Source organism: Typopeltis vanoorti, chromosome 19 (genome assembly GCF_054136105.1).
Source record: "Typopeltis vanoorti isolate ZY-2024b chromosome 19, IOZ_Tvanoo_1.0, whole genome shotgun sequence".
NCBI lineage: Eukaryota > Metazoa > Arthropoda > Arachnida > Uropygi > Thelyphonidae > Typopeltis > Typopeltis vanoorti.
In genome coordinates, this window is record NC_143567.1 from 67,380,806 (window position 1) to 67,394,465 (window position 13,660).

Here is a 13,660-nt window from a genome sequence, read left to right on the forward strand (position 1 = left end):
AATGTCGTTAGGTGACGATTGTTTTTATGATCTACTATAAAACTAATTCATGGACGGGTTTTTGCTTTAAAAAATACCTTTTTTTATGCAAATCATAAAAAAATCTGCTTGCTCATCTTCCCTTCCATTAGTTTCTTTATTCTCTCTTTTGATAGCATCATAAGTATTTTCCCCACGTGACTCGATTGTTCTGTAATTTTTGCAGTCCATTTTGCTTCCCTTTTTGGTTGAATGAGTGTTAGAATTGATATTGTCCAATTCTCTTGGTGCTTTCCCTTCATTTCACGCAATTCTGAACATTTCTCAGAAATTAGCATTTCTTATTAATGTTTCTGGTTAAATTTTAACCACAGTATATTCTTAAGCTGCTCTTCTAACCACTTTGATTTGTCCCTTCTAACCACTTTCTTTACTTCGTTACCTTTCACTCTACACTGTTTTTTGATTTCTACAGAAATATCTCACCTAATCTTTAATGCCTTTTTTTTCTCTCTTGAATTAGCCGGTTTCATTATACAAGAATGCTATCATGAAATACACTGTATGTTGATTGTCTAGGTGAGTCAACAGTTATGAGATATCGTATACCATGTTACATTTTAATGAGTATGTTGATAAAATTCTTCTTTCACAACAAGAATTCTAGACTACAAAAAAGCTCCTTTCAGATCTTCGATATATTTGGACAAGTACTGACTAGAATATAGATTTATTTCACAACACATCACTTTGCTAAAGTGCTGAAGAACAATAACTAATCATACTACATTACTAAATCCGTCTTCAATATACAGTAAAAGGAACATATAAGTATAATAAACTTTAGGATAATGCAATAATACATTTCTAAACTGCTTCGAGACTATTGTATCAACAGATTATAATAATTATGAAAGACACGAGTAAATTTCCATCTCCTCCATTCCTTGACCGGTAGTCATTGCTTTTATTTTTCATTTGTTTAGTTATCAGTTACACATCTTCACTTATCCAAGTAATAAACTGTATTATGATGCAGTGAGTGAATAAAGATAGCGATATTATGTAGAAAGTTTTTTACTTTGGATATATTTATGTTAAAGATACCAAGCAATTTTATAAGCTAGGTTTTTAATCCTTTTACCCAAGTAAGCAAACAGACAAGTAAGTCAAGTTTGCGGCTGCACGTAGTGCAACACTAGGCAACTCGTTGCAAAGGTGGAGTAAGCTCTGATCACTTTCCTTGGAATTTTCCTCTAATGCAAAGCACATTTCCTTGCGGAAATGTATGATGCTATGCATTAAGGTAATAGTCGTTACCCATTACGGTTTCGACCTTTATTGAGGTTTCGTCAGTGGGAGCCAGACCTAAAAAATGCCAAGGGTGAAGTAAATGCCAAGGGTGAAGGTTCCCACTGACGAGACCTCAATAAACGTCGAAACCGGTATGGGTAGTGACTAGTACCTTAATGCATAGCATCATACATTTCCGCAACGAAATGTGCTTTGCAGTAGGAGAAAATTCTAAGGAAAGTGATCAGATATTACTCCACCTTTGCAACGAGTTGCCTAGTGTTGCACTACGTGCAGCCGCAAACTTGACTTACTTGTCTGTTTGCTTACTTGGAAAAAAGGATTAAAAAAACCTAGCTTATAAAATTTCTTGGTATCTTTAACACACACACACACACACACACACACACACACATACATACACACACACATATATATATATATATATATATATATCGAAAGCTATAGATAAATATATATATATCGAAAGCTATAGATAAAGCGAATATTATTATGAGAACAGATAATGTAATAATAATGTTTTAATTAAATATACTCGTATATCTCTAAATACCCTGTATGACGACAAACTTTGTCATTGTCAAAAATATTACTGAAGATTCACTCTTACGACACGATTGTGCTCTAATTATTTAGCTGTGCATTATGAAAATACTCTAGGTAATCAATAATCATTTTAGTTGTCGGTATTATTAACAGCATTAATATTAATGTCATTGCTGACTGTTGTTTTGTTTTAGGTACGAAGAAGATGGAATATAAAGGTCATCAGTGGCACGAAAAGTGTTTCTGCTGTTGCATGTGCAGTAATCCGATTGGAACTCGAAGCTTTATTCCCCGAGACAACGATATCTACTGCACATCATGCTACGAAGAGAAGTTCGCAACTCGCTGCATCCAATGCAATCAGGTATATAATAATAATAATAATAATAATAATAATAATTTTTATTACATATGATATACATTATATACATTTGTTTACATATGATACATACTTTACAAGCATTTGATTACATATGATACATACTTGATTACATATTTTTCTTTTAAAAAATGCAATCCTTTTTTTAAATTAAAATCATGATTAATATTGTGATTACATATTTACATAAGATTACCTATTTACAACAGGTTTAATTCTGTTTTTATTATTTTTTTTGTAACAATGAAATTCGTACAGATTTTTTTTTCTTTCTTTTCTTTTTTTCCTGTATAATGTATTAATAATAATAATAATATTATTATTATTATTATTATTACAGTATTTATTCATATTTACAATTTATAATAATATAAAATTGTAAATATAAATATTGTAAAAATCAAAATTGTAAATATATATATTTATAATTTTGATTTTTTTTTAGTATATTTAAGCGCTGTAACTACAGCACTGAAATATATAGGTTTGGATTATTTCTTTTATTTTTATTTATTTTTTTTTTTAAAATCTTGGATGAGATTTAATTTCTCAGCTTTCATCCTCGAAGCTTATTTGTAAGCTTATCTGAGGATGACACCAGTTAGTTATTATTTATTGCTTTGTTTGCCGTGTTGGGAAGTTACGAAATTAAACCTGTTTAATAGGTTTGATTTCCACTGCAGCTGTTGATTGAAAAATTCGCGCACGCCACACACACACACACACACACACACACACACACACATACGATAACTTGGAATGTCTTGATGCGTCGCTGAACTGGAAGCTTGAACGAATATATTGTGTTTCATTAAGTTTGTATGGTATTTTGGGTGCGTGTTTCTTGTTCATAGTATGTCCTTAGAGCTCTTTTCAGGCTATTGTAGTTTGAGGTTTCTGTATTCAAAAGGTAATTTGTTGATCATGTCTGGGATGTAGAAGTTTCGTGTGGCCTTTCCGTAGTGATTATTGTATTTATATGTGATATAATTAGTAGTTCTGACTGTCCTGTAGTTGGCATCGAAATAATGTTTTAGCAAAGCTGCATAGTGACATAAATGTTTTGCTGTCAGTATTTTGTGTTCTGACAATGCAGTGTATATAAAATCGTTATTGTCTCTTTGTTCCCAAAAGACCAGTTGTTAAAATAATAATAATAATAATAATAATGATAATAATAATATCGTTATTATTATTACTACTACTAATCTATCAGTTCTTTAATAAAATAAACACTAAATCTTCAAAAAAATTGAAGCTATTTTTTTCATGCGATACCATTAATCTAATTGTTTGGAATCCATTTTGTTTTGTTTTGTTTTGTTTTATTATAATCTGAAAAATAATCTGAAAGAAATCTCATAAAATAAACCACGAAATCTTATTATGATAACTAATTACATCATTGAGAAGTATTTAGTGAACACTTCTGAATGCTTTTATAGGCATTCCGCATACAAGAATAATACGCAAGTGATTTAGGATAGAGAGAATAAAAAGAAAGAAGAAGAAAAACTTATTTATATTTCATTAAATAATGAAACTTTTCAGTTTTGAGGATATACTAAAGGAGGAAACTGCAAAGAACAAAATAAAAATAATAATTATTATAATAAATGGCGGAAGAGAGAACTTTAATTTTGAAGGTATTTTGAGAATGGAATAGTTGCACTTGTATGTTAACACACATTTTATGGAAAGTATAATAGGCATTATAATTTGAAAAGCGTTACCCCCCCCCCTCCAATATATATATATATATATATATCCAATATATATATCTATCTATCCAATATATATATATATATATATATATATATATATATATATATATATATATATATATATATATATATATATATATATATATATATATATATATATATATATATATATATATATATTGGAGGGGTGGGGGTAACTTCAGCTGGAAAGCCCTTTGAAAAAACAGACAATTTAGTTGAAGGGTTGAATAATCTAAAAGTTAGATAATTTGAGAAGTTCGCTCTGCAGATGTTCTGTATTTAAGGCCGAAGCATTAAGACTCAGACAACATGCATTATGCGTGTGTTCTTCTGGCCAGTTTTACTGTTTTGGAGGGTGAAAAACCAGAACTTCCGAGAGGAAAACTCTGCTACCACCGGCTGGTTTATCTTCATTTGAAATTATAACCGTTCTTAGAGTTCTTGACGGATTTGAACCTAGGTCTTTCTAGCCAAAGCACATGATCGATACTACTAAAGCTCTGCATGCAGTGAAAGAGCCGAGGCTGCTTTTATTGGAACCTCCGTCCTCCTAACGTGACCTTCACCGATATAATAACTTCCGTTTGCTAATTCTCATTTCACAAAGCACAAACGTAAACCTAAAGACTCTCCTTTGCTAAATAAATAAATATTCTCTTTCTCAAAAATCTTCTCCTTACAAAAGACAAAACAAAAATCATACGAACCAACAGGAATCGATCGGAAATAATATAACGAGAGCGATTTAATTCGGCATGTCTTCTAACATGAGCAACTTAATATTAATATTTTTATTTTAATATCTTTGATACGTTTTTATTTTATATATATTTAATATTTAATAAGTTTAATATTATCAACTGTTGTTTATTGAAAATGAGCATGAAAATTGATGTGGTTTCATTTACAGAAAAGAAATGAAACGTTTAACCACGCTATCGGCCAAGATGTGTCTATAGACGTGAGAGTTATCATGGATGCGAAGTGCATATTAAAACTGTAAGACCATTGATATTACATTGAAATATATCATGGATACGAAGCGCATGTGGATGCGTATTTGATCCATAATGGCCGGTAAGGTGGTTAATAAAAACAAAAAATCATTAATAACTATGAAACCGTTAAAAAATCACTTAATATTTGGGTGTGAGGAATACATAGTGAAAACCTATATCTTTCTATACTAAAATCCACTCAATTCTGTGATTAGCTCCTATTATGAAGATACTCAAGGCAAGTCACTTTTTAATTACAAAAAAAAAAAAAGAATAACTTTAATGAGTGGTCCTATTCTCAAAAAATACCACAAAGGCTGAAGGGATGAAAATGATACTATTACGCTGATGGATGATCTCAGTAACTGAATGAAAACATTTTATTTTGAAACATAGTAAAATATTCTTCTTCTTCTTTAGTATTCTGCAATGAGCAGTTCTTCTTTTAGTAGCAGAAACTTCCTTCCACTCTCTTCTGTTCTGAGCCTTCTCTGTGAAGGTTGTGTACCTGTCTCCATTGAGCATGTCATCTAGCATTGTCTTCCTTACTCGTCCTCTGGATATTTTTCCGTCTATTTTTCCTTCGATGGCATCTCTGATGATTCCATTCCCTCTCAGAATATGTCCGATCCAGTTTCCCTTGCTTCTTTTTATCCTCCTTAACAGACTTCTTTCTTCTTCTACTCTCTTTTTAAGACCTCTTCATTAGTTATTTTATCTGTCCATTTGATTTTTTCCATCCTTATCCAAATCCATATCTCAAAGCTTTTTTTTTCTTTTCAAATCTTATATCTCAAATCTTAATTTCTTCTTTCTTCAATGTCAAGTTTCAGATGCATAGAGGGAAACACTCCACACATAACATTGTATTAGTCTTTTCTTTAGGTTTCTGCCCATTTTACTTCTGAATAAATTCCATTTTCTATTAAAGGCATCTCTTCCCATCGCTATTCTTGCTTTTATGTCACTTTTACATCTTTCATCACTGCTAATAACACTTCCTAGATATTTAAATATTGCATCTTTACTTGATTCAATTTTCCCCCATTTATTCTGATATCCATATTTGCCTCTTTCCTTGCTATTTTCATTACCTTTGTTTTTCTGATGTTAATTTTCATTTCAATATTGATACAGGACTCCAGTAATCTGTTCAACAGATGTTGTAGGTCCTCTTTCAGTGTTTGATAGTAATACCTTGTCATCTGCGTATCTTATTGCAAATATCTGTTTGCCTCCAATCTTTATTCCTTCTTCCAAATTCTCCAGTACTTTTAACATTGCTTCGGAATACATGTTGAACAAAATTGGTGACAGAGAACAGCCTTGTCTTACTCCTCGTCCAATGATACCTGGTTCTGTTGTACTATATATGTCTCTCACCTTGACAGTTTGTCCAATATATAGTGAGATAATTACCCTTCTGTCTTTCCAATCTATACCAATCTTTTCTGTTACTTCCACCATCTTATCCCATTTTACATAGTCAAAATATTTCTCAAAATCTATATAACAGATGTTAACTTCTTTATTCACTTCTAGACTTCTTTCACTTACTATTCTTAACACTCCAATCGCATCTCTTGTTCCCTTACTCTTCTGAAACCAAACTGATCTTCTCCAAGAAATTCTTCCACTTTAGATGCAATTCTTCGTGTTAAGATTCTCATAAGTATTTTTGATGTATGGGAAATGAGGCTTATTGTTTTAAAATCCTTGCAGTTCACTGCATTACGTTTCTTTGGTATAGGTATAAATATTAAGGTCATAAAATCTTTTGGTAGTCCTCCTTTGTTATAAATTAAATTTATAATTTTGGTTATTTCTTCAGTTCCTTTCTTCTGAAGTTGTTTCAGGAATTCTGCAAGTATTTCATCTATTCCTTCTGCCTTTGCATATTTTAGTGGCATTACTTTTCTTTAATGGTCATTTCTACTTGTATTCAAAATCTCTGGGCCTAGATCATCTTAATTTACCTTCTTTATATCTTCTAATGGCAACTCATTTGGTCTATTTTCCTTGTCATATAGATCTTCAATGTATTCCTTCCATCTCATTAGGATTTTTATCCTCTTCAGTTATGATTTCTCCATTCTTATTTTCTATGCCTTTAGCTCGAATTCCATTTCTCTTGTGATTCATGCTTCTTGCTTTTTCATATAAAAAATCATACCTTCCTATTCTCTCATAATTTTCCATTTCTTCACATTGTTTTTTAAGCAATCTTCTCTACTTCTTTCTGCTTCCCTTCTCAATCTGTCATTCAGGGTTCTATATTGTATTTTCCCTTCTGGGATGTCTTTATTTTTCCATTTTTTTCTTTCTTCCATTAGAGAAATCATCTCATTAGTTATCTAAGTTGTTTTTATTCTTTTAGCTCTGACATATCCAATTTCGTCTTCTGCAATCTTCTTTATTTTCTCTTTAACTTGTTCCCATTTCTTTTCTGGATCTTCAGTTTTGACAAAACTTGTTTCCTCGAATTTTTTCTCCAATCTATTTCCAAATTCCTTGGTATTTTTTAATTTTTCTAAGTTCCATTTTTTCCTTTTCATAGCTTCTTTTATTTTCTTTAGTTTCACATTTATTTCTATGAATAGTAGGTTGTGGTAAGAGTAAATATCAGCTCCAGGATATGTGCATGCATTTTTTACACTAGTCTTGTATCTTTGCTTTACTATAATGTAATCAATTTGATACCTTTCCGTATCTCCTGTTTTTTGCCATGTGTATATATAGTAAAATGAATCGATCACTGAAAGAAACGAAGATTTGCAAGGTAAGGACTTTTGTATAAAATGCTATACAACAGCGGTCATAGTTGCATACTATGACCGCTGTTGTATGTTGCTGTTACAAAATACTTGCTGTTACAAACAGTTGAACTTACAATCCGTAAGTTCAACTGTTTGTAACAACAAATGTAAAACGAAAAGTTTCAAACAATATAACTCTTCTCAGTGGGATTGATACTACAATTGTAGAGAGCAGTGCAAGGAGGGCAGCATTTAAAATTCGATAATTCTATTGAAAAATATTCATATTTTCGACAGTGTCCTATTATATAAGAAAAAAAAAGACTAGCCATAAAATTCGCATTTCTCTACCTTGGTAATACTGCAGCAACATTATGGAGAAAGGAATTTAGAATATTTACAGAACAGATATATTTTAAAAACGTCTTTTGAAAGAAAAAAAAATGAAAATCTCATTGACTTACTAAAAATCTTTGTCTATATTATATATATATATATATATATACAGGGTGTCCCAAAATTCACGCAATATTTAAATTTAGCGTCATTTGTGCGGTAAAGTGTTGCCAACGAGAAACATTTTTAATAACCCTGAACTGTCAGCGTGACAGCTGACAGTTCAGGGTTATTAAAAATGGAGCGCTACACTAAAGAACAACGCATTTTCACTGTTGAGCAATATTTTAAAAATAATGAAGGTTTGGCAGCTACAGTTCGCAAGTTTCGTACAAAATATGGTCGGAATAGTGATTTAACTTCATCAACTGTGAAAAGATTAATTAAAAAATTCAAGGAAACTGGATCAATTAGTGATCTTATACACTCTGGCCGTCCTTCAACAAGTCGTTCAACAGAAAACATCGAAGCAGTTCGTGAGAGTGTTGCTGAGAGTCCAGGAACATCAATTCGGCATCGTGGTCTTGAATTGGGCATTTCGAGAAGCTCTCTACAGCGTATTCTCACGAAAGATTTACATCTTTATGCTTATAAAGTTCAATTGACTCAAGAACTGAAGCCTACTGACCACACACAGCGAAGACAGTTCGTTGAATGGATTATGGAACGACAACAACTGGATGCTTATTTTTCGAACAAAATCATCTTCAGTGATGAGGCTCATTTTCATCTTGATGGCTTCGTTAATCGACAAAATTGTCGCATTTGGGGTTCAGAAAATCCACGAGTGATTGTTGAGAAACAAGTGCATCCACAACGTGTCACTGTTTGGTGCGGATTTTGGGCTGGAGGCATCATCGGTCCATTCTTCTTCGAGAATGCGGCTGGTAAGGCAATAACAGTTAATGGTGCTCGCTATCGCGACATGATAATCCAGTTTTTTTTGTGCCTAAATTGCAAGATATGGATGTGGACGACATGTGGTTTCAACAAGACGGTGCCACATGCCATACAGCCCGAGAAACAATTCAATTACTGCATGAGTCATTTCCTGGTCGTGTAATTTCCCGTTTTGGTGATCAGAATTGGCCGCCCAGATCATGTGACTTAACGCCGTTGGACTTTTTTCTTTGGTTTTTTTTTAAGTCTGAGGTTTATGCCAACAAGCCCACGACCACCCACGCCTTGAAGGAGGAAATTGAGCGCTGTATTAACGAAATTCAGCTACATTTATGCAAAACGGTCATGGAAAATTTCGACAAAAGAGTGCATATGTGCCAGCAAAGCCGTGGAGGCCATTTACCCGATATGCTATTCCATGCACAACCCTATACTGTATACTTTATGAATCAATAAGAAATTACAGTTTTTAATTAAAAACCTGTGTTTTCTATCAAAATTACTTCTTGCTTGAATTTTGGGACACCCTGTATATATATATATATAATATAGGTGTGGGGATTATACAGCACGATAACAGATTCTACAAGTTTTCATTGTGAAAAATAAAAACAAAAATGTCTCGCCAGCAAATAATTAATATAGTTTTCCCTCCTGTCAATAGAAGAGATTTAAATCCGGTCAAGTAATGACTGAATTAATCTAGTTACCTCATAGTTTGATCTGGTATGGGCAACCAAGTGTAATAATACTTGGAGCTAACCGAAGGCAGTTCTGAATTATGTGCTTGAATTATAATAAAATAAGTAGGAAGTAAGAAATAAGTAATAAGTAATCATTTGTGGGCCTGGTTGACCAAATAGTTTGCATTCTGCTCTACAAGCAAGCTATGGTTTCAGATCCAGTGTTGGGCATGGATGATTGTGATTGTCTTCAGGTGGGAGACGAATTTTATAGCCCGGTTGTAGACCACTGTACCGGTTATTGGGGACCTGCAGTGGCCAAGAAGATCTATATTTGGTCTCTAAAGAGGGGTAGAATTATCTAAAATGTATATAAAATTAATTTAAAAAAATCCTAAGACATTCCACAGTACTGACATACGTTTATACATAAAAATGGTATTTCTACTACATAAAAAGTAGTAGAAACATTAACAGATACTATAACTAGTTTGTATTATTATATTTTTTCTATTTAGATTATTACTAGCGGTGGAGTAACATACCGCAACGAACCATGGCATCGGGAATGTTTCTGCTGTACTAATTGCAGTACGTGTTTGGCCGGACAGCGCTTCACTTCACGAGATGAAAAACCATACTGTGCCGACTGCTTCGGTGAGCTGTTCGCTAAAAGGTGCACAGCATGTAGCAGGCCTATAACAGGTATGGATTTCTTAACTTACATAAGTAACAAAGTAGTTTAAATGATAATTACCGAGTGTATTTTTAACTTTTATGTTGTGACCAACTTCCATAATTGAGGGTTGAATACAGTAGAGTTAACAGCACACTTGCAGAATCTTAAAATTTTACGGTCGAAAATTTTAGCAAAATAAATGGGTTCTGTGGTCGGCTTATTGTTCTAAGTTAACGTTGTTTATTTTCCTTTAAAAATCTTAAATTTAAACAAATATTTTTCGCTATTTTTTTCGCTGCCAGATCTGAAACTTTGCTGCAATCCTATTGCAACACTGGAAATCTGAATTTACCAATGATGATGTTTTTTTGGGAAAAAAAGTATGGCTTCGAAAAGACGATGATTAGTTTAGGTATACTACTTTTCGCATTCGTAGATAAATAAACTGCTAAGAAAAGCAGAACAGACTTTTTCCATTAGAAATAACTTTAGAAAATGATTTTTTGTTGTTGATTGCATATAGGATGTAAACAAAAATTAAATACCACATATAATTGTACGCAACTTCATGAAGTATTACATGAAGTACTCAGTACTTCATGTAATCATTCCATTTACTGATTCAAGTAAGAGAATAGAAGACAGTTAATAAATTCCACTGAAAAAAACAGCACTTTAAAATGATTACATGCATTAATTGGCAGCATTATTTCTGGAAAAATAATGCATCATAACTCTCGGTACAAAGTAACTGTGTTTCAGTCAACAGAAAGTGAATTAGATTTGATAATGCTTTTGGCGAGTACTAAGTTATGTGATATTAATCCGCAATATCACTATTGCTAATACTGCTGATATTATTATGTTGATAAATTGTTGCTGCTGCTGTTGATGTTGTTGTTGTTGTTTGGGAATTAGCAGAAGCAACTGAGGTGAAGAAGCCATTGATATGTTTGTTAATTACGTGGGTTCTTACCAGTTTTGTTCGTCAGAATGGAAAAAAACCCAAGTTTTTGATAGGGAAAACCTGCCAGCTCTGTATGAGACAGGTTAATTCGATATTCGGTGGAAAAAAGCTCTTATTCGGGATTCGAACCAACAATTAATAATGTGTCGTAGCTGCTTATTTATACTGCAATATGGTGGCTTATAATTTTTATTATCTTTAGGAAACCTAGTTTAATGAGACTTGCTTGATAACCATCGAATTTTAAGGTCTATTTCGGTACCTTTTTTTTAAAAAAAAAACAGATTTGTTTATTAAATAAATGTGTCATATCTAAGATTCATGTCAGATCCCAAATGATTATTAACCTTTAAGCAATTTTTCAATATTACTAAGCTGCCTTTTTAATTTTTATTAATCCTGCAATTGGGAAGTTCTTAGTGAGTCTTATATACTGTAATTGCCTTATTTTATTAATTTTTCAGATCAAAACTTAATAATAAGCTAGGGTTAAACGTTCGTGTAACAAGATATCGATCGTACTATTTTATATTTTTCAGGTATCGGTGGCACAAGGTTCATCTCATTTGAAGATCGCAACTGGCATAATGATTGCTTCATGTGCGCAATGTGTAATTCATCTCTTGTAGGAAAAGGATTCATCACCGATGGATCAGATATCCTCTGCCCGGAATGCGCAAAGCAGAAATTGATGTAAACGGTGCCATCTATTCACCATCAACGAATAGGCCAGCAGCCTTAGCAATGTAGACTACAGTTTCCTTTCACAGCTCGTTCAACTTTTCTTTTTCTAATGGTGCTATGTAAAACGGCATATGCATGCTTTCGGAGCAAAGGGTGGCTTTCGTAGCAAACGATTTCATAAATGAAGTTATTTGTTTATTCCCAAATTGTTAAACCATTGTTGAGCTTTTGCAATATTATTAATCTGCTTCTAATATCGAAATTCGATGAAGCTCAATTCAGCTTTGTCGAATACGCGAGACGGCGATAGAATGAAATATAAACTTTCCAGAGAGTGACAAAGTTGCCACCCTTGTCAGGGAACAAACCTGCCCCAAACGGTGCTGTTTTCTTAGGCAGCTGAGTAAAGTAAATCTTTATGCACAAGATGCTGTGATTGGTGGCTTGACAAATGACCTCCCAAGTCACCTCTGTTTCTTTCTTCCTACTTTCTAACTGTTTATTAAAATGCGGAGTATATTAATATTGATAGGCCATCCTGCACGAGGTTACACTTCATTTTAGATGTATTTGACAATGTTTTAATTGCTCTATTGGTAAGTCAGTGAATTGTGAATTATTTTCTTTAAATATCTATTTGCGTATACTGTATATTTCACATAACTCAATTAGGTATTCAAATAGATCTAAAATGATGTTATAAAAAGGATTGCAGCCAATATTATTATACTCTTAAAGAATGGTGGAAAATCCAAGTAACGTATCCCGGTTAAGCTGCAATAGGGGAAGGGAGTGAAATACAAGAATATACAAATAATAACATGTTTTCTAATAAAAAAAAATATTATTACCATACCGTCAGGCTTATCATCGCTACAACTTCTAGGCAAACTATGCTTGTTCAGTCTTTAAACTTTATTCAATATCATATAATGTGTTCCGTTGTTTATCCAACTTGTACGAAGTTATTAAAAATAAATGATTGTTTAGTCCCCACACTTCACCAGGATGTTGTTTTCTTCTTAAATTATGCAATGTTAAATTGATACCCGCTTGGCATTAATTAGTCCAAATAAAAAAAAAAGTTCATTATTTTCTACGGTGCTATACAGTGTTTATAAGGCAAATATATGTATATAGAGTCAAATTTAAACATACTGCCATTACTGTTTTAGAGATATAACTTCATTTAATTAATTACTGTTTTCTAAAATATAAGCAAAGTGTAGAGAAACAGACATCGTACAAGCAAGGAAAGAATTTTTCGTTGCCAACTAACAGAATTAATAATTAGTATGGTAGAAGTATAGCTTGACAATTATACATTTTAAAGTACAGTTCATTTTAGCCCTTTCTTTAAAAGTATATTTACTTTGAATGAATAGTTTAAAAACCTGGAAATATATTAACTACAGTATTTAATAGTTGGCTAATTTTCGCTCATTTAAATAATTTAAATTTCAGATTCAGTGTTCGTATATCCATGCAACGTTATTTAGTAATGTTTTCACCTTGATGAGGTTAGATCATAATTTATTGTAAATGTGTATTTCTAGGAAATCAAGTTAAACATGCTGTAATAACTCCGTTATTTTATCTTATTCGAATTATATACATTTTGAAACAGAGGACTA

At 32.4% G+C, this 13,660-nt stretch overlaps 1 protein-coding gene across 3 annotated transcripts in view; it reads left to right on the plus strand.

Annotated features, from left to right (window-relative positions):
- Positions 1-13,029, plus strand: part of LOC150096210 (four and a half LIM domains protein 2-like) — a 64,560-nt gene extending 51,531 nt beyond the window's left edge. For all 3 annotated transcript variants that reach the window (XM_090409508.1, XM_090409506.1, XM_090409507.1), the window contains exons 4-6: positions 2,034-2,203; positions 10,215-10,401; positions 11,882-13,029. In XM_090409508.1, the coding sequence (XP_090265634.1) occupies positions 2,034-2,203; positions 10,215-10,401; positions 11,882-12,039 (515 nt within the window). In that variant the 3' untranslated portion in view covers positions 12,040-13,029. The remainder of the gene's footprint in view (positions 1-2,033; positions 2,204-10,214; positions 10,402-11,881) is intronic.
- Positions 13,030-13,660: the final 631 nt, after the last annotated feature.